Source organism: Plectropomus leopardus, chromosome 22 (assembly GCF_026936395.1).
Source record: "Plectropomus leopardus strain MGB_pleo_1.0 chromosome 22, ASM2693639v1, whole genome shotgun sequence".
In the NCBI taxonomy this organism is placed as follows: Eukaryota; Metazoa; Chordata; class Actinopteri; order Perciformes; family Serranidae; genus Plectropomus; species Plectropomus leopardus.
Window position 1 is genome coordinate 5,938,288 of NC_142197.1, and position 18,986 is coordinate 5,957,273.

The 18,986-nt window shown below is 38.9% G+C and overlaps 2 protein-coding genes across 3 annotated transcripts in view; one reads left to right on the plus strand and one right to left on the minus strand.

Moving 5' to 3' along the window:
* LOC121961393 (liprin-beta-1-like) overlaps positions 1–18,986 on the plus strand; it is a 126,825-nt gene that overhangs the window by 18,873 nt on the left and 88,966 nt on the right. The window contains exon 3 of the mRNA XM_042511370.2: positions 4,848–4,955. The gene's annotated coding sequence lies outside the window, so the exon portion shown is untranslated. The remainder of the gene's footprint in view (positions 1–4,847; positions 4,956–18,986) is intronic.
* Positions 1,985–18,525, minus strand: syt10 (synaptotagmin X). 2 transcript variants are annotated; one of them, XM_088072563.1, is made up of 7 exons: positions 18,070–18,525; positions 16,163–16,556; positions 12,927–13,488; positions 9,955–10,075; positions 9,443–9,614; positions 7,985–8,114; positions 1,985–4,948 (listed from the first exon to the last, which is right to left on the minus strand). In XM_088072563.1, the coding sequence occupies exons 1-7, from the start codon at positions 18,254–18,256 to the stop codon at positions 4,877–4,879; spliced, it is 1,638 nt and encodes a 545-aa protein (XP_087928689.1). In that variant the 5' UTR covers positions 18,257–18,525; the 3' UTR covers positions 1,985–4,876. The 2 variants fall into 2 exon arrangements, with proteins under 2 accessions (XP_087928689.1, XP_042367367.2); XM_042511433.2 differs by having other exon boundaries at positions 18,055–18,525.

Here is an 18,986-nt window from a genome sequence, read left to right on the forward strand (position 1 = left end):
AATGAAGGAGTAGTTACATAACACTTATAATTTACTACAGGTTGAGTGTTCGTACTGGTAGAAGTGGCACAGTGTAAGCCGCAGACGCAGATCTACTGTGGGGACTTAAGGTGGCAACCGCCACCCCTAAAAATGCCGTGCCACTACAGTTTTTGGCAATCCACACGCTGAAAAAGGGCGTCTGGCCCAAAACGTCTGTGTGGCAATAAAAAAAAAAAAGTTAAAATTGGAGTGCTGTCCTGATCTCGATTGCATTAACATCCACTTTGAGTATTCAGCAACCAGTCACGAAGAGTTTTATCATGAGTGAGCGTGTCATGTTTATTTTTAAAAATTCTTAATAAATAATGTTAGCTTACTTCCTCTTCTGCCTGATGAGTCAATGAGTGAAAACAAGGTTAAATACACCATATTAGGGCTCTAAAATTTACTGCATTTTGAAAGTAACATGTTAAAAAATGTTAAATTAAAGCATATAATTTAATGATCGGGACAAATATTAGTCAAAGTATTGGGCTTATGTTTGAAAAGAGATACATGTCTTTTTTCATTGTCTGAAAATTTGGCCTTTTCAGGCAAATTGATATATATATATATATATATATATATATATATATATATATATGTGATTGCCTGTGATTTAATCTGCATGTATATTCCTGCCACCCCTTAAAGTCTCCATGCCACCCCATGAATATTTCTCTAGATCCACCCCAGTCAAGCCAACCACATAAACAAATACGTGTTTGCAGAAAGGAGTTAACTTACTTTACCAGTTGCATTTCATTCTGCTCGTAAATGCAGCTTCTGTAAGGACCATTACTGCTTTGCATTTGTGGAAAAAAAGCTAACATGGGATATTTTCCTTCTACTATTTCATGTCACGCTGTTCAGCACTCTGACGGGGAATTGTTGTAGTCTAGTCGAGTAATTGTGCCATTTTATCAGCAGACTACAATTCCCACACTCCAGTGAAAGGGAAGAGTAATCTTAATTATTGTATTGGCAGCATGTTGAGAAGCCACTTTCAAGAGGGTGAATCAGGCAACTCTCAAAGAAAAAGGCAGCACAAGAAAAACCTAGTTTGAGTGACAGGACTGTAATTAAACTGCCCGCATTGATTGATTGATTGATTGAAAGTGTGTGTGTGTGTGTGTGTGTGTGTGTGTGTGTGTGTGTGTGTGTGTGTGTGTGTGTGTGTGTGTGTTTTACTCGTGTCCAGAATCCAGGGGACGAGTCTGAGGAGTGCAGGTGACACACTTTTATCACTCACAGACTGAATGTGCAGTAAATTTTCACCTTATTTTATTTATTCTGTTTTTGTCATCTCTGTTTGTTCACTAAACAACAAGTGAAACATCAGTGCTGATGTTAGCTTCAACAATACACACTCATCCTGTGCATGAAAGGGAAGTATACCAACAGCTCCTTTTTAACTGTCTTTTCAAGGAGGAAATTTTGCACCATTATTCTGCCTCACCAAATGTGTGAACACAGAGTGGGATTGTCATCCAGCTGTTGAACCGGCAGTGGAAGAAGTAACAAAGGCAAACTCATGTCTGTGTAAAATGGGGGAGCCATCAGGACGGGACGCACTTAACGCTGATGTGTTGTCACGCCTTGGCCCCATTGCCTGAACCTGTTGAATTTTTTTGAAACGACACCGTTTGTTAATTCATGTAGAAATAGAGCACTCTGTTACTCTCATTTTAGTGCGGAGGGTCAGATTAGATTAACGAATGAACCCATAGTCATATCTGGTGCCAAAAATCAAAGATGGCGATGGTCAAAATGCCAAAGTCGAGACTTCAAAACAAAACGCAGTCCAAAAACCAGTGGGTGACGTCATGGTGGTTACATCCATTATTTCATTCAGTCTATAGTCAGGACTCTGTTAAAAGAACAACAATTTTAGCAATGATGTAAAACACCGAAAACACCTTGATCAAAATGTTAATTTTCCCAGACAAAGAGAGAAACACTGTAAGTCTTCAATTTTTTATTTATTCTGTTAAAATACATATGAAACATACAATAAATCATATCCCAAATGTTTACTTTAAAGTGTTACAAAAGTTATCACAAACTGTACACATCATGACAGCAGTTGCAGTTGTTCTTGCTCAATATAGATTCGACCAAATAAGCAAACAATTACAGCTCAAAGCTCTAAACTCCTAAACATGGAATAGCTCGATAAGGTAGAGTTGGCTTCACTGGGTCTCCAGTTTGACTAATTGTTCACAACTACTACAGAACGTGTATAAATTTCACTCAATTACAAGTCTGAGCTCTTTAATTATCACCAAACAATAGAAATACATAGTGATGTCTCTATCTCCATAAGGTCACAACAACTTCTTAAATTTCACTTTAGAATATATACAAACAGTGCCATTGACAAGTATATATACAAATGTAAACACAAAGTTTGAAAGTTTCAGTACTAATTATAGTTATTTCTTACATTTTCCTTCAGTAGGTGTGTTTTTAAAGTGGTGTGAAGCATGCTACAAGTAAAAATATTTCTTTTTAATATTAAGGGCAGCGCAGTGGGGGGGAAAGCATCATTATATGCATGTGCAAGTTAGATAACAGTACATAGCCGTCTTCTATTTCCTGTGTTGTTGTTTTTTTTTTATTAGTTTCTTATTACTTGAATGAGGAGAAGCCATTTTGTGTTAGATGCAGTGAAATTTATATGGCTTAATGTAAAAAATATACATAACATTTGCAAATGTTTTATGGATTATATTTTATTCCCTGAATATGTCACTGGTTAGGAAGTGTTGTCATAAGTTTGGCTCTTTGCTCGTAGTTTTTAAATTGAGATCTGTGATACTTTACTCTGGCTGCATCCGAAATTACAACGTGCTCACATACAACAGTATGTGAGATTTTTTAGAGTGTCGGCAATTGTAGTATGAAACCAAAAGTATGTGAATTACGTACTATTTCCCATGAAATATTGCAGTATGTAAATGTTAGACATTGTACCAGCAAACATATTTCACAATGCAATGCAGTAGACAACGCTAAAAACAGACGATGGTGGACGGTGTCCAGCCCAGTCACCAGAAGAAAATGTTGGCATTGTGCATTTCTGCAAACCACAAATACGTTACATGTGTCCATGTATCATATGTAAAAGCTGTTTTTTTTTTACAGACATCACTGTGTTTCAAGCTGTGTTTTCCTAATCAAGTGGTTCTTGTGCCTTAACCTAACCTTGTGTTAAATACATCAGGGTTTCTAACACATTCATTTATTTGTGGCAGTCCACCATGATCAAAACATCTGCCACTTCAAATTAATTATCTTTTTTTGGAGTTGGGTTATTCATTAAGAGCGCTATATAAAACCCAGAAATCAGTTAGCATTTCAGTATCTCGGGTACCCTCGTCTTAATGTCAATGTTTTATTTTAAATGAGTTTTTGGTTAAAAGCCTTGAATAAGATCTGCGGTTAACATGCATTTAGGCTTCAAAAATCCTGAAATGTACAATGCCAACATTTATTCTAGCGATGGGATTGATCCTGCATGGCAGGACAGAGCATAAGCTCTCAAACATTAGTCTCCCAGACATATATGACACAACTGATTTGTCAGTTGTAAAAGGGCTTCTTTTCATCTTTTTTTTTTTTTAAATCTGTAACCTCACAAAATAATGCAGTATGAAATACTCCTGGCCCTGGATCTGAAGCTGGGCTAGGTTCCTTTTGTGGGTATTGAGCTAGTTGGCAGGGCATGCTGTTTGCAGCTTAAATCAGAGCTGGTAAACACACCGTTTAATCCTTTCCTTGCATTTTTGGTCTTGTGTTTTAATTTTTGAGAGGGTAAAAAAACAAGAAACCAAAGCTTGACAGAGACAGGTTTGCTGTCCCTAGTTACGGTTGCTAAGCTCTGATTGGTGAGTATTTTCTGAATCATTGGCACATGCATTCCCATGACGGATATTTGCTGTGTAAACAACAGTTTACTTATTATTTTATAAAGTTATAGGAATAATAAGAGGATGATTTAAAGTAATTTGTATATGCTGCAAGTTCAGTTTGCAGTTTTGTGCCGAAATTCATCTGCAGTATAAAAAATAATGAGAAATGGTTTTAAGTCTTGACAGGTTTTTGGAAACAAATTTATTAACATTTTCACCTCTCTGGACATATTTCTGCTACATGTATCTGCTACACCCTCTGTAAATCTGAGAGGCCTGCTAATTTTTCTATTATCTGCAGGTAGAAATGGTCGGTTAATGACCGATTTTACACAAGTGTGACAGTTGTGACTGATGAATTTTTAAAAAGATCTACCCAGCCCTTGTAGATGCTCAATTATCTGTATTTTACAGCTAAAACCTGGATCAAAAGTTAGTATAATGATTGACTGTAATCTATCAAGCAACTGTTTTTATGGCATTGAGCAGTGTAGCCCTTCAACTTTGTGCCATTTCAAAGTAAAATGCTAACTGTCTACAGAGCAGTAGGGTTGTTGCTAAAATCTCAAACAGGTTGAAACAGCTGCAAGTGAATCCGTGAGGACTTCTTGCATTCAGGCCTACAATTCATGTGTTCTGTGTAAATGTTTGGCACATAAAGTCTTTCTGACAATTTCAGAGCAGATGTATGAAAAGCAAACTGACAGTGACAGTGAGTGCTGTGCATAGCCAGCTCTGTAGAGCACTTGAAGGACCCGAGTTAAAATGAATCAATAAAAACACCTTTAACACCTTGCTTTCGTGAACATATAATAAACGCTTCAGAGTGGATTTTCATACAACATGCTTACAAGAAACTCTTAGGCAACACAGCTTCTCAGCAACTCTGAACAAACGTCTGCTTCCTTACAGAGGTGGCGTTATCACTCTACCTGCCATCATCAGGGCGTCTGCGGAGGTTTGGGGGAAGGACACGAACCTTGACTCTCAAAGCTTGCTCCTCGTCCAGGCCACTGCAAGGTAGATTATCACAAAACATAACACATTAAAAAGGCTTTGTCTGTCTGTGATAACTAAGCAGGTCATTTCTCTAGTCCTCAGGATGTACTGTGATCATAGGCAAAAAATAACGTCATCAAATTATTGATTGTGTTTAGGAAAAGTATTTTGGCTTAAAAAAACCCAACATTGTCACCGCAACCATCGGTTAAAATGCCCAGATGTCTTGCAAAAAAAAAAAAAAAAAAAAAACACCCAGTGTTTGATGCCACAATTGCAGCTGGAAATGCCCTGATAATTAGCTTAAAAAGCACCTGTTTTTCCTGATGTCGAGCCAAAAGACACATGGTTTTAGTGCCACATTTGGGGCTGGAAATGCCCCAATGTCTCACTAAAAACATCTGGTTTTGGCACCACAATCAAAGCTAAAAATGCTGCAATATTTAGCTAAATACCACACAATTTTGGCCCCACAGTCACTACTGGAAATACATCAATGTCTTGCAAAAAAACCCTAAAACAAAACACCTGGTTTTTGCCCCACAAAATATTGGCTGGAAATGCTGCGATGCAGCACCTATTTTTGTTGTTTGTTGATGTCAGTGGTTTGCATCTTGGCAGTCATCTTTTTTTGTGTTGTTATGATATGTATGAAATGTACTATGCCAATATTTTCTTTTGGCAGCTGGGTTGATGCATTTGCACATCCACAATGGTTGGAAATACGCAATTGTAGCGCTGACAATTTCCTCCTATCTGATTTAGGAGTTTGTTGATGTACTTTGCCTTCATACTGATAAATGCAACAATTTTCAACATTAGCAGTTACAAGATTATAGTATCGTCTTTATTTTTGAATGTTGACACTAATACAACTGTATGGCAGGGCTGAGTTGTATGCCATGATACAACAGTTGGGCTCAGACTTTGAGTATGAATCCTACACCTCCCGTAGGCCTAAAAGATGGTTGGAAAAGTTTGCTCCGTCTTGGAGCGCTGTGTCTGTGAGGCTGTTAGGCAGTTACCAAGGATTCCTGCATTTTGCACAGTGGGGGAAAAAAGACGGTGATGCGATAAGGCTGCATTGATCCAAGGGGGATTTTAGCCTTCACAAACTCACAACGCTATCCAAACATTGTTAGACACCTGCGAAAACATACGACTGCACAAATTATCCCCAAGAATACATACACCTATAATAAACACAATCCAAAGTGACTATATTCCCATATTCTTATGCAGCAAGTGTTTCTTGCAGAGTAATGTTTTACAGGAAAATTTATTTTTGCTTATGACCACAGTTTTTTTGTTTTTTTTTACCAATGCTTATAAAGTAGATGTACCACTGAAAATGGGTAATCACCTGTATCTTCCTATTCGTCAGATGAGGAGAAGGTGTGGCAAAAGAGGAAGAAACATTGATAACATGTAATATATGATATAACATTTGAAGGGAAGGGGACACAGTTAGCCTTCCAGCATTTGTGAAACTGTTGTACAGGAGTTAGACTTATTATTAGCTGGCAAATTAGACACTAAAGCATCATCAACTGGGTATTGTTTGCAGTTCACTTAGAGCGCATGACCTCTGAGGTGCTACATTTAAAAACTTGGCCCTGTTGCTGTTGTTCCAAAAAAAAAAGCTCCACTGTGCTAATTAAACCACTTCACATCTCTTATTCATTTCTGCATGAATAACAAAAACATGAAAAATGTAACTAAGACAGTATTATAGTTGTTAAAAAGCACCTAATCAACCTAGGCTGGCTGAATGCATAGAGATAAAAAATAATATAGATCTGTTCCTGTGACTCTTGGTAAAAAGACAATACATTTCCCCTTAAAAATACCCCATAAAGCTAATTGTTTGTGGTTTGTTTGGGGGATATTCACAGAAAAATACCCAAATTTTCACCAAAAATATATAAATGCAACACTTGTTTTTACTTCCAATTTTGTGAGTTTGCCACCTTAGAGTAATAAGGTTCCATCTACTTTCTGAGCAGTTTTGAGATATTGAGCTTCAAATATTTGCCATTCAAAATAACAAAAATGTAATAATGTTAACAAATTGTCACAGGATAACAAAATATGAATAACTCAATTTTGGCAAAAAAGTGTCAGATAGAACCTTATAATTCTAAGGCGAGGAGTTGAAATAAAAGATCTGTGACTTTTTATGCACACAAAAGGCTTATCTCCTAAAAATTTGTTCATAAATTTGTTGAAATCTGTGTTAGTGAGCACCTTTTTAGCCACACCAGATCGAGGCCATCGAGACCAGCCAACCAAACAGCTGGTGCAAATGTTGCATGACGATCTTGCAAGTGAAGAAGCTGGATGTCACTAGACAGGTTAGATATACTACCAAATCCTCGGCAAAGTGCTTTATAACAGTTGTAAACAAAATTTGAGAGAACTAAGCCTTTAATTTGAATGGAAAAAGTATCACTTGCTTCAATTCATGAAAATTGGGAGCAAAAACAAAAATGTTGCGTTTATATTTTGGTCAGTGTAGAAGGAGTAGACTGGATGGACATTTGTATGTCCCAGTGTACCAGACACTTTTTCTTCCTGCTGTAAGTGAAGGAGAACTGTTCAGAATGTGTTTTCAGTAAAAGTAAATCAAGAGAAAAACAGCTGCTGATTATTAATTGAGGAAAAAAACGAACTAAACGCAAATGCAAAACAGCAAATAGGATGTATTACTATTTCATTTTTACCTCAATTGTTGCATTTTTTTTCCATTTCAGATTGTCTCCCGTTTTCTATTCTTCAAAACAAATACAAGTGGGTTGATGATTTTTTTTAATAAGAAAACCAAACAAGAAGGATAGTGTAATCTCCATAAAGGAAATGAAAGAAGCAGCTCAACTAGACAGAGCTTAGATTGCCTTCAGAAATGTCAATCTGATGTTGTTTCCTGCACTGTATTGCTCAGCATTTGTTCTGGTCAGTGTCTTATTTAGGAGCTTCTAGAAAGCTCTGTACATATGAGGTCTTAGAGACTGGGGAAAAAGGGAGTCGGGGAGAAAAAAAAGTGTCTGTACCTCTCCCAGAGCGTGCCAGTGTGTGATAGGCTTCCGCGGGTAAGCCAACATTTCATTCCAGTGATCTCGTCCAAGACCCTCAGCGTCTGGCCCGGTGCGACACACGCCAATCACCTCGTTGTGCCCAACTCTGTTAGTGGCAAAACACACACGTAACGCACATTTGGATGCACATTGTGAAGCTTCTTGTAATCCTGGAACGGACAAAAATTATGACTAAACTGAAAAATAAATGCGTATTTCACTGTGTCTGGATTACATAAATGTATCAAAAAGTAGCTGGAAGTTCATCAAGATGCATCACACATCTTTCCCCGGCAGCACAGATAATCTATACAATCAGCACAATTTCAACGTGGACAAATGAGAAAAGTGCCACCAATTCAGTATCTGACTAAATGTCTCCCCTTCTGTTTTTGAGATACAGTATGATGGCCAGAGTGGTGTTTTTGCACAAAATTATGTTGCTACATTGAAGTTGACCTTAAAGCTTTTGGATATAAAATGTCATCATTTTAAATGTGAAACTCTGCTATAATACTAATGTAATTAGCATAGTGATTCTTGAGTTATGCCCAAAAACATGTTTCGTGAGGTCACAGTGACCTTAAATATCTTCTGATCAGTTCATTTTTGAGGCAAAGTGGATGTTTGTGCAGAATTAGAAAACATCTCTTGAAGGCCTTCTTGAGATACTACATTCACCAGAATGAGTAATAGTGACCTTTGACCGCTATATTATCATCAGTTCATTACTGAGTACAATTGTATGTTAGTGCCAAATTTTAAGAAACTCTCTCAGGGTATTCTTAAGATATAGTGAGAATGAAACACAAGGTCACAGTGACCTTGACCTTTGACCTATGACTACCGAAGTAGAATAAGTTCATGCTTGACACAGAGTGGATATTTGTGCCAATTTAAGAAATTTCCTAAGTTGTTCTTGCGATATCACATTCATGAGAATGAGATGGATGCAAGGTCACAGTGACCTTTGACCATAAAAGACCATTTGACCATTCGTAATTTAGTCCAAATGGATGTTTGTGCCAAATTTGAAGACATTCTTGCAGGGTGTTCTTGAGATATCACATTCATTAGAAAGAGATAGATGCAAGGTCATAGTGACCTTTACCTTTAACCTATGACCACCAAAATCTGGTCTGTTCATTGCTGAGTGGACGTTTGTGCCATATTTGAAGTAATTATCGCTTTCACAAGAATGGGGCGGCCGGACAACTCGAAAACATAATGCCCCCGGCCTCGGCTATCATCGGTGCAGAGACATAAAAACCAATTAGGCGCCTTCCAAGAGCAGCCTGATCAGTTTAAATGATCATTTTCTGTGTTTGAGAGCTTCTGTTGATCAGTGTTCCCAATTTTTTCTCCATCTGTGGACTGTTTTGACTTGTAGTTAAAACATTAGCATGTGCTGTATCTCGTGGCCGCTGAACTCACCGATCATAATCCATCACCATGATGGACAGACTGACTTGTTCCACGTTCTCCGGGGGAATGTCAAAGATGATGGCCTCGTTGTACACGGGATTGAGCGTGCTTTTCTTGGTGGTTGTTTTTCGCTTCTTTAACCTCCGTCCATCACATATGAGGTAAACCTTCACGTAAGGGTCTGGAAGACATGTTTACGGTCATATGATGATATCAACAAAACTAACAATGCAAAATGTCAAAGGAAACAATGCTGGATCTTCCCTGCAGCTGTCTTTTAACATTCAGGTGTTTAGACGCTTGACATAATAACTTTATTTTTCACAGTTACAAGTAAAACCAAGACATATTCTGACAGACTGTAATAAGACGGATTCATTAATTTGTTCTCACCGACCTCCCTACGTCTCTTTCCCATTTCCATCATAAGTGGCCACCTGCTGCCTCTTTTCAGCTAAGTTTGATTTATGGCTCAGTGTGTGCTTTTGATGTGAGCCACATCTTATTTGCTGTCAGGTTACCTGAAGAGCCTGTGATGTCCATGGCTTTGAGGTTTCTGCATTTGATGACTGTCAGGGTCATTCTCCCTGCTGTGGGGAGGTAGCACAGCGAATACATGATCTCTCCCAGGTCAACACTCTCCTGGAGGACAAAAAGACAGGCATTTTAAATATTTTGACCACGTTCTGTGAATCAAAATGCCAAAGCAAAGGAGTGAACAGCTATAAGGAGATTATACTTTGTCAGCTGATACTTAAAATAATAGCAGCATGGCATGGCAGGCAGTTATATTTATCTCCCTCAATGGAGCCATAGTAACAGAAATAGCGTCACAGGTGAAAGGCTTTAGTGATGGCGATGTCAGTCGGTCCACTACTTTGGTCCAAATATCTCAAGACTCAGATGGTTTGCCATAAAATTTTGTGTTTACAGAAGTAGTCATGAAGGGATTAAGTGTACCATCATGTGGGGTCTTTCCTTTCCCTTCATGTACGCCAACTATCTTAAATAATATTTGAATAGAGTTTTAATCTTACGTGTTTGAAAAATGCCGTGGCAAGCGGGAAAGGGAAATATATATATATATATATATATATATATATATATATATATATATATATATATATATATATATATATATATATGGGAAATTTGAAATTTGAAAATTTATCCATGAAAATGTATTGGAACTACCTACATAAATAACACCAAAAGTTACTTATAATAAATAATACTTATCACTTATAATAAATAAACTTATAATAAATAAATTATGTTCGGAGAACAAAGCGAAGCATGACGCATCTTTCTTTTGAATCAGAACTGGGGTCGTGTTTAAGAATTGAACTCTTGAGAGACTGAAAGCCTTCAAAAGCACCTGAAAGCGGCTGCATAAGCTTTTTTCTTTATATCTAATAAGCAAAGTTTTATCGAAGACTGCTTTAAATATTCATCAAATGTATCACTGAATAGTACAATTATTTTCCTAAAAAATCTGCAGTAGAATTACTTACTTCTGCCTGCAAATCTTTGAAAATGCTACATTTGCCTTAAAGCTCTCTCATACACACTTTAAGATGAAACATCAACACGTTAATCTCAAGTGAAAGTCCACAAAGTAACTGAAGCCGCCTGCAGGTGCATCAACACAGGAGGAAGCTTTCAGGTTAATCCATAGCCTGCAGCTAGAGGAGGTAAATACTGTGTGATCCTCATACTCGACAAGCAAGTAAAGCTCAGGAATGGCTGAAATCATACTCTGTTGACTTAAAGAGCAAAAATCTTACATATTTAACTCTCGATATGTGAATACACCAGAACTAAGAATTTATATGTCTTTAGTTTTGCTTTTTGCTTGAAATGTTCTAAACTGAAAACAGAAGAAACAGTTAAGCTTTTTTACCCATGTTGATATTATTTACATTCTTGTTACTGTAGATTAGCACACATCACGTGGAAAAACCGCTGTTGCGGCTTTGTATGTAATGTATGTCCAACAAAAATCCTGTTCTACGTGGTTCTTGAACTCAGTAAGCACCAAAGAGTCAATTTATCCACCACAGAGCCTCTAAATTGTACATCTAACTTTCAAAAGATGTTGTTTAGTGTTTTTTAATCTCCATTTTCTTGATTTACATCAAGATTTGTTGTTGTTAAACCTAGGTAACCTGAGAAAATTGGTTTGATTTCTTTTGGAAAAAGGCAGTGAGCAATTTAGTAAGAAATTAGCTAGATAGAATAGAATTATTAGATATTATTCAAAAAAATAAAAAAATCTCCAGGGAACTATCATTTTCAGGTAATTTTCTTGTAACTTTATACTAATTTCTTGCTCATTTTTGGGCACATCGCGTATAATGCATAATTATCTCTTTTCAAAGTGTAAGAGGGCAGTGGTGAGACCGAGTCATTGTTTTGCAAATCACAAGTAAGTGACTAAGTATTTGGACTCAAGTCTTAAAATCTAGTCCTAAGTCAAAACAGGCAAGTTGAGTTTCGAGTCCTAAACAAGTCATAATGCACTCTTCATCAAATGTAATGGCACTTGAACAACAGAGTAAGTTTGTACTAGTTTTGTGGAAGTGTAATGGTAGTTGTAGTGTTGTCTGTAGTTTTTTGCCTGCAGGATTTGTATAAAGTAAATCAAAGTCCTCAAACTCCTGACTTGAATACACAGTGCTGAAATCCCAAATGAGGTAATAAGCTAAGCAAGTACTCACAAGTCATACAATCAAAAACAATAATGTGTTACCATTCTTTAAATGGTTAGATTAAGAATAACAATTAATGATCCTAATTACTTAAGTGCTTTTAAGAAACAGCCTAATATAAAAAACAACCTTTGTAATTGAAAGCCAATAAATAAACAGCATAAAACGTAACTGAGAAAATGAGAATCATCTCTCGTCAGTCTGTATGCAAAACTAAATATACACCTCTTCTTTTGCTGTTATATAGCCTACAGAAGCTTCTGCAAACATGAAAACAATGGCTCAGTGTTTCACAATGAAGCCATTCATTAATGAAGCAGAGGCACTTGAGTAAATTGCGATAAGTGTTAATGTGGGAGTGAAACACACTGTGGGGTAGAGTACCAGATCCTCTTTTAGAAAGAGTTCATATGAGGACATACGCTACACCCCGTAAAATCCTAAAGCTCAAAACCATGTTCTGTGATCAGATAATTTTACTCTCTGTTGCTGTTTTTATATCTGTGAAATATCCTGCAGTTTCTGGAAAATGTATGTGGGCGTTTGGCTGATGAAATGTATTCCCCAAAACATTTAAATTATGCAATGCGTTCCACCTGCTTCTTTTGTGGAACGATTTTGATGAATTCAGGCTCTTAGGGGTGATTCAGTGCAATGCTTAATGTTTAGACCTTTCTAAAAACATCTTATGTTTCCATTCACTCTGTAAAGTCTGGAGCAACATTTCTCACATAGCAACGCTGTCCACACTTGGCAGTGTGTTAGTGTGAACGCCAACTCACTGTAGTCGCTGCATGAATATCCTTCCACACCACTGCCTCCCTGGAAAGATCAGAGAGTTCAAAGAGGTTGTCCACCACCACCTCGCCAATCATGTCGTGGCTGGTGAAGCGGTCAAAGTCGTAGACGCTGAAGTGCAGCTTGCGGTTGCAAATCTCATCGTACACTACGGGGAAACAGAAGGTCTCGTCAAACATGGGGTTCAGATTCTTGCGGTGGACGCGCGTTTGGAACTTCTTCTTCCTTTCCGGTAGCAGGTAGATCTTCACGTACGGGTCGGAGGTGCCCGTGAAGTCTTTGGCAGGCAGGTCCAAGGCCTTGAGGATTCTCACCACCAAAGCTTGCTCCTCATAGTCGTAACGCAGCGAGAAGCTGAGCTTTCCGCAAGTCTCCACGGGCTCTTTGGCCTCGTCCTCCGAGTCCACAGATTTCTGCTTGTAGAGTTCGGGCTTTATTCTTCCGATGCTCACGGTAGAAGACTGGCGGAGAGGCACTGTGTCCATGCTGAAGTCAACGCTGGTGACATTCATCTGACGAGGCAGGTGGCGCCGGAATGAATTGTGCCTGTTGAAAAGGGGAAAGGGCATCTGGTGAATGTCTCAAAGTGTCAGCGTTATGCATGAGTGCCTTTGTTATGATGGGCGCTAATGGTTTGTCAGGAGAGAGCTGCGTCTGAAAAACATCATGCATAATAATGTGGTGCTCATGGAACATGCGTTGACATATAAACGTCTGGTTAAATTGCTGCAAAAATTGTCTTTGGATGGTCTTTAGTCTTCGGGAAAGAAGCACTTTAATCTGGCTGAGAATCATAAAACTGAACAACCATCTGACATACTGCAGTCCCAAGACAGCACTTAACAGTAATGACTCCTTGAAGGATATCTTTCGATGTGCTTGATGAGTGTGGGCAAGTCATAACTGAAAACTCTCTCACAATGACCTGCCAAATGAGGTCAACAAATGATACACATACTATATTATCCTTTTTATGCCAAAAATCAAGACTCAATAACCATAAATTTTTAGACAGCCTAAGGCAGGGATGCTCAACTTGCTTTGCTCGAGGGCCACTTTTGCAAAATGACAAGACCAGTCAAAGCAGCCCCATATATTTTTCTAGGATTTTAGCACATTTCTAGGATTTTCGTACAGCTCCAAGATTATAGGTCATCTCTTGGATTTTTAGGATGTTTCTAGGGTTTAAGAACATTTCTAGGATTTTAGGATGATTTTAAGCCACCAAGTTCTAGTCACCACTGTACATGGTAAAAAACATCTCCAGCATTCAGATTTAATCTCTTGTATACAAGTTACCTGAATGCTGAAAATGTCTGTGAAACTGAAGGATCTTTTGAAAAAACAACGGCCCTGTTCGATTCGCCAATCTTGTCACCTAGCAACTGGCCCTCCTCCTTTCTGACAGTAAAACAATCATAGCAATCTGACAGCCGTGGCACAAATAATATGGCACTTGAAAACTGAATACTGCTCTAAAAGTATTGTAAACAACATAGAAGGCTGCATGTTGTGGAGCCAGTGTTTGGTTTGTCTGTTTTGGGCTACTGTAGAAACATGGCGAACAACTTGGAAGAGGACCTGCTGTGTATGTCGGTAGGCCTACAAACCGCTCATTCTAAGGTAACAAAAATACAACGATTCTTATTTACTCTTGATTATAAACGAATTAAAACATACAGTAGTTATTAATATTGTATACAATTTCCAAACGATGCCCTAAAACAGTATGTGGGCTTGAGCAAAGAGCATATTGTAGGTGTTTTTGTCATTATAAGGAAATAATCAGTGAGATCAAGAATCACTTTCCAAAGAGCAGCTGGAAGACAGTAGGCGTTGTAATCTTTAACCTTGCCTCTCTGTATCCCTGGTGGGTGTATAGGTCATGAAAGACATTGGTCTCAATATAATTTAATTAATGAGCCTAACGACAAACCGAAGCAATTGTCAATAACGGCTTCCTCTGAGAAACTGAGCGCAGCTGCCTGGTGCGTCTCACCAGAAACCAACCTTCCACCATGACAGCTCCCACCCCACAGCAGTGCTAATTATGGACGTTCTAGTTTAAACACAGTGCCGGAAAACAAAGGGAAGCGAGAGCTGGTTGTTTAATTACTGTGGCTGCTTCCCACCATTTCCACATCAGTTTGTCTCTCGGACGTAAAAGAGATTATAGGGTTCTAGCTGAAGCGAGGAAATATATCAGGAGTCCCGATGATGAGATTTTGTGCGGTCAGAGAAAAATGCTGGAATGTTACAACGTACATTTACTCAAATAATGTATTATGGTATTATAGTATTTTCTTTCATTCTACTTTATACTTTTACTGCACTATATTTCAGAGGGACATATTGTACTTTCTACTTCACTGCATTTAACAGAACTCTTTAGTTACTTTACAAATTAAGATTTTCGCATAAAATAATTTAAAAATAAGATTTAAATGCCGTTTTGTAATAAATTACATATAAACGTAATTACCACTTTGTCCAACTACAACAATTAGTTAATTTAACAGTCTACTGACAAAAAATTAATTGCCAACTATTTTGATAAATATTTAAAATAATATAATAATGCCCCCCCCCCGTTTTTAAATCATTACATTTTTGTTGTTTTATTTATAATTCAATTTTTTTTTGGGAGAGTACTTTTTTGTTTTGAATTTGGGTGGTGTTTTAATTTTTCTCCAGTAATTTTTATTTTTAAATTTTTTTAAGGGTTTTGAAGTGTTTTTTTGTAATAATTTTAAGGTTTTGGTGGGCTTTGTTGTTGTTGTTGTTGTTGGGTTTTTTTTTTTTACAATTTTTCTAAATTGGGTTCTTTTACTTTTAGCACATTTTTATGATTATATTCACTGTGTAGTATTAGTACTTTTACATAAGTAAAGGATCTGAATACTTTGTCCACCACTGTCAGAAAGTGCAGGAGGCACACAATTCATCATGTGCAACTGTGTCTCAAGGTCAGCGTTAAGCCCCTGCTGCTCTGTAACACGTGCCAAACCATGTCGAGGACAGCGTCACGAACTGTCAGGACTGTTTTTGCATTTGTGTGTGCTCCTGTTGCATGGATTGAGGACACAAACCAAAGGAGGTTGAAAAACGCTGCCATTGTCCTGTGATTGTCTGCACCAGACAAATAGCTTTTGATGATTATGTCCTCATTGTATGAGCAGACAGGGAGGGGTTGTGACTGCGGTGGGTTCGTGTGAGGTACCTGGAGGAGGAGGTTGGCTCTGTGGTCTGCCTCTGGATCTTTGCCTGCTGGCTGAGCTTCTCCCTCAGGGCTGTTTGCACCTCGGCGGGGATGTCCGGAGACGTCTGGCTTATCTTCATGGCCGCCTCCAGGAGCTTTACAGTACTCCGTCCGTTCACCTTCACCTCCAGCGGGTACTTCTTCTCCACCTCCGCCGCTTTGCACTCATTGACCAGCGGGGAGCTGGGCGGAGGCACGTCGGGGAACCCCACGTGCAGGCCATTTTCAACGTGGGCCGACAGAGCCTTGCTCCTCCAAATGGGCCAGCACAGCTTCCAAAAGACAAAGAGAGAGACTACCAACAGGGCGAGGCCACAGAAACCCACGACCACAGCAAGGAGACTAATAGAGATGTCTACATGTAACCATGGAGAGACCCATAGAGGAGGACAGAGACACAGAAAGGGAAGAAGCAAGCAAAATATGACGGACAAACATGCAAGGGAGAAAGAGAAAAAAGGAGAGAAAGCCAGCTGTAAGAAAGAGGGGGCAGCATGTGCACCTGTTTGTAAAAGCAGGACAATATAAAGTCATTTAAACCTTGTCAAAGAGCTGCAGCATCAAGAGAATCACACATTCAGAAAAGAAAGTGGGAAAAAAATCTGCCCCCGATATTTCCTCCAGTTATTGACATTTAAATGCAAAGTTTGCACAGTCATATGCAAAGAAGATAAATTCATGCAGCTTTTCAAAAACTTGTTAAAGCGGAAAGCGATAAGATTTCAACTTTTCACTTCTACCCCCACCAAGCATCCTCATCTCGTATTATGGTCGACACCACTGTCGCAAAACTGGCGAGATCACGCTTTCCTCAGAGCTGAGCACAGCATCGAAGAGAGAATTAAAAAAAACATGTTTACTGGAGAGGTTAACTAATTTTGTAAACCGATAGCTTATGTTACGTAGCATTACTTGATTTTGACCGTTGCTATGGACTCCATTCGTCACTGATCACCAACAGTCAGCTGCTTTGAGTAAGAACTCAGCCAAAATATAGGTTTGAATTGCAGGGTAGGGGTTTTACGCAATATGGTTGGAAGATTTTAGCTATGTGGCAACTTTTTACCTAACTTCATGGCATATAGTATAATTGCTTATATAAATGTGACTTTCATTTTATATTCCCTACAATAAGTCATAAAACAGATCAATCAACCTGTTATTGGGGCTCTTTTTCTTTTGCTATGCAGAATTTCTGCAGTTATGCTACTTGTGCCACCCTCTGCCATTTCCACTACTACTATGTACAGTAATGAAAACTGCAAAATCACTAGTTAATTAGTTAAAATTACTCCTCTGCTGCAGTTTGCTTCCTGCTTTTGTTGCGCAGTGGTTGACACACTTCCTTTTGTGCCATAAATCAATCCTTCATTTTTCCCAGGAGATCATACCAGGTGGCTGGCTGAATTACAAAGTGAAAGCTGAGCTAATGGCAAACCAGTTTTAATGCAGCCTTTTCATTGTTCTGTAGTCATTACATTGTACCATTATATTCCGAATTACATGTTCAAGCAAAAAACAATCTCTGGAGGCTTTAATTAAACTGACATTGACTGTAAAGTGAAGATTGGAAAGGAGACGGGAGAAAGCAGAATATCACATCTGTTTTCCACCTGTTGCTGTTTCATCAGTCTAGACTAAACTGCAGCAAGATGCGTAACAGGTAGAGAAACACTTTTTCAACAGTTTAGCGCGAAAAAAATACAAAGAACTAAGTGGTGTGATAAAGTTTCAACAAGTGAGAGCTGATGTCTCCTTTTTTCCAAACGCTGCAACAACTCATTCTTTTCGAAAGGAAAAGTGATTAATTTAGGGGGTTTGGGGGAGATAAATAATGACTTTATTGCATTTACCTGTGTGTCCTTTACCTGGTATGTTGCTCTCCAGAGGAAATATGTCCGCGCATTTCTCCCGGTCAACGTGTCCCGTGAGACAGAGTTCCGTTACGATCTGGAGAGCCCTTTGGCACAAGGTGATGCTGTCCTCCGTCCGGACACTCATGTCTCTCCTGTTAAGCCATTGCACGCCGGAGGAGCCGGGAGGGCGGTGGTTCATTTGGGCACCTTTTTTTTTTGGTTTTATGCACTGCAGAGTGCAGCCCGTCCGCGCGAGACAGCAGGGAGGCGCGCTGCGTCCTGATCCATATCCAGCGCGCAACGAGGAGCGACTGACCACACGCGCTCCCGGTCACTGCGTTTGAGGAGCAGGCGGCGGGGTGTGGGAGTCCACCCCTGGCTGCGTCCAATAGCGACGCGCATCAAGTGAATCCGGTTGGTTGATTGCAGTAATGAGATTACTTTTCTACTAACGACTACAGAGTTTCCCCCGTGGCGACCTGTGCGCGTGTGTCCGCCCTTCGTCCAGCACACGCTGCTTTATAGACTCCGGTCCTCCCAGCCCCCAACAGTCTTTGTCCCCTGCGACCCTGCAGAGTGTGAAGAGGGTGATAAATAGAAGATAAAAGGTGGAAGGAGTGCAACAGGTGCTCAGAATAACTTTTATTTAGCAAACATATAAAAGCATCCGGTGTTTTTATCATTGCCTCAGTAAATCAGGTCGAGTTTCATCAGTCATCAGAGCCTTATTATTCTGTTTTCAAAGAGCCACGTGACAGCGATATCCCCTAAAGTGACATAACACTTTATGTATTGCTTATATATATGTGGAGTGTATCTCTCTATCTGTATTTATATATACAGTATATAGATAGATGGATGGATGGATGGATGGATGGATGGATGGATATGTTTTACTCTCATTTTTCACAGGTTGAAGTTAAAGATCT

Excerpts from the sequence above, each read along its gene's own strand:
- syt10 (XM_042511433.2), bottom strand. The coding sequence starts at position 18,256 with ATGAACCACCGCCCTCCCGGCTCCTCCGGCGTGCAATGGCTTAACAGG. Across the intron at positions 10,076-12,926 it reads ATATTCATGCAGCGACTACA|GAGAGTGTTGACCTGGGAGA; the intron begins GTGAGTTGGCGT and ends TTTGTCCTCCAG. Across the intron at positions 8,115-9,442 it reads ATGGTGATGGATTATGATCG|AGTTGGGCACAACGAGGTGA; the intron begins GTGAGTTCAGCG and ends TGCCACTAACAG.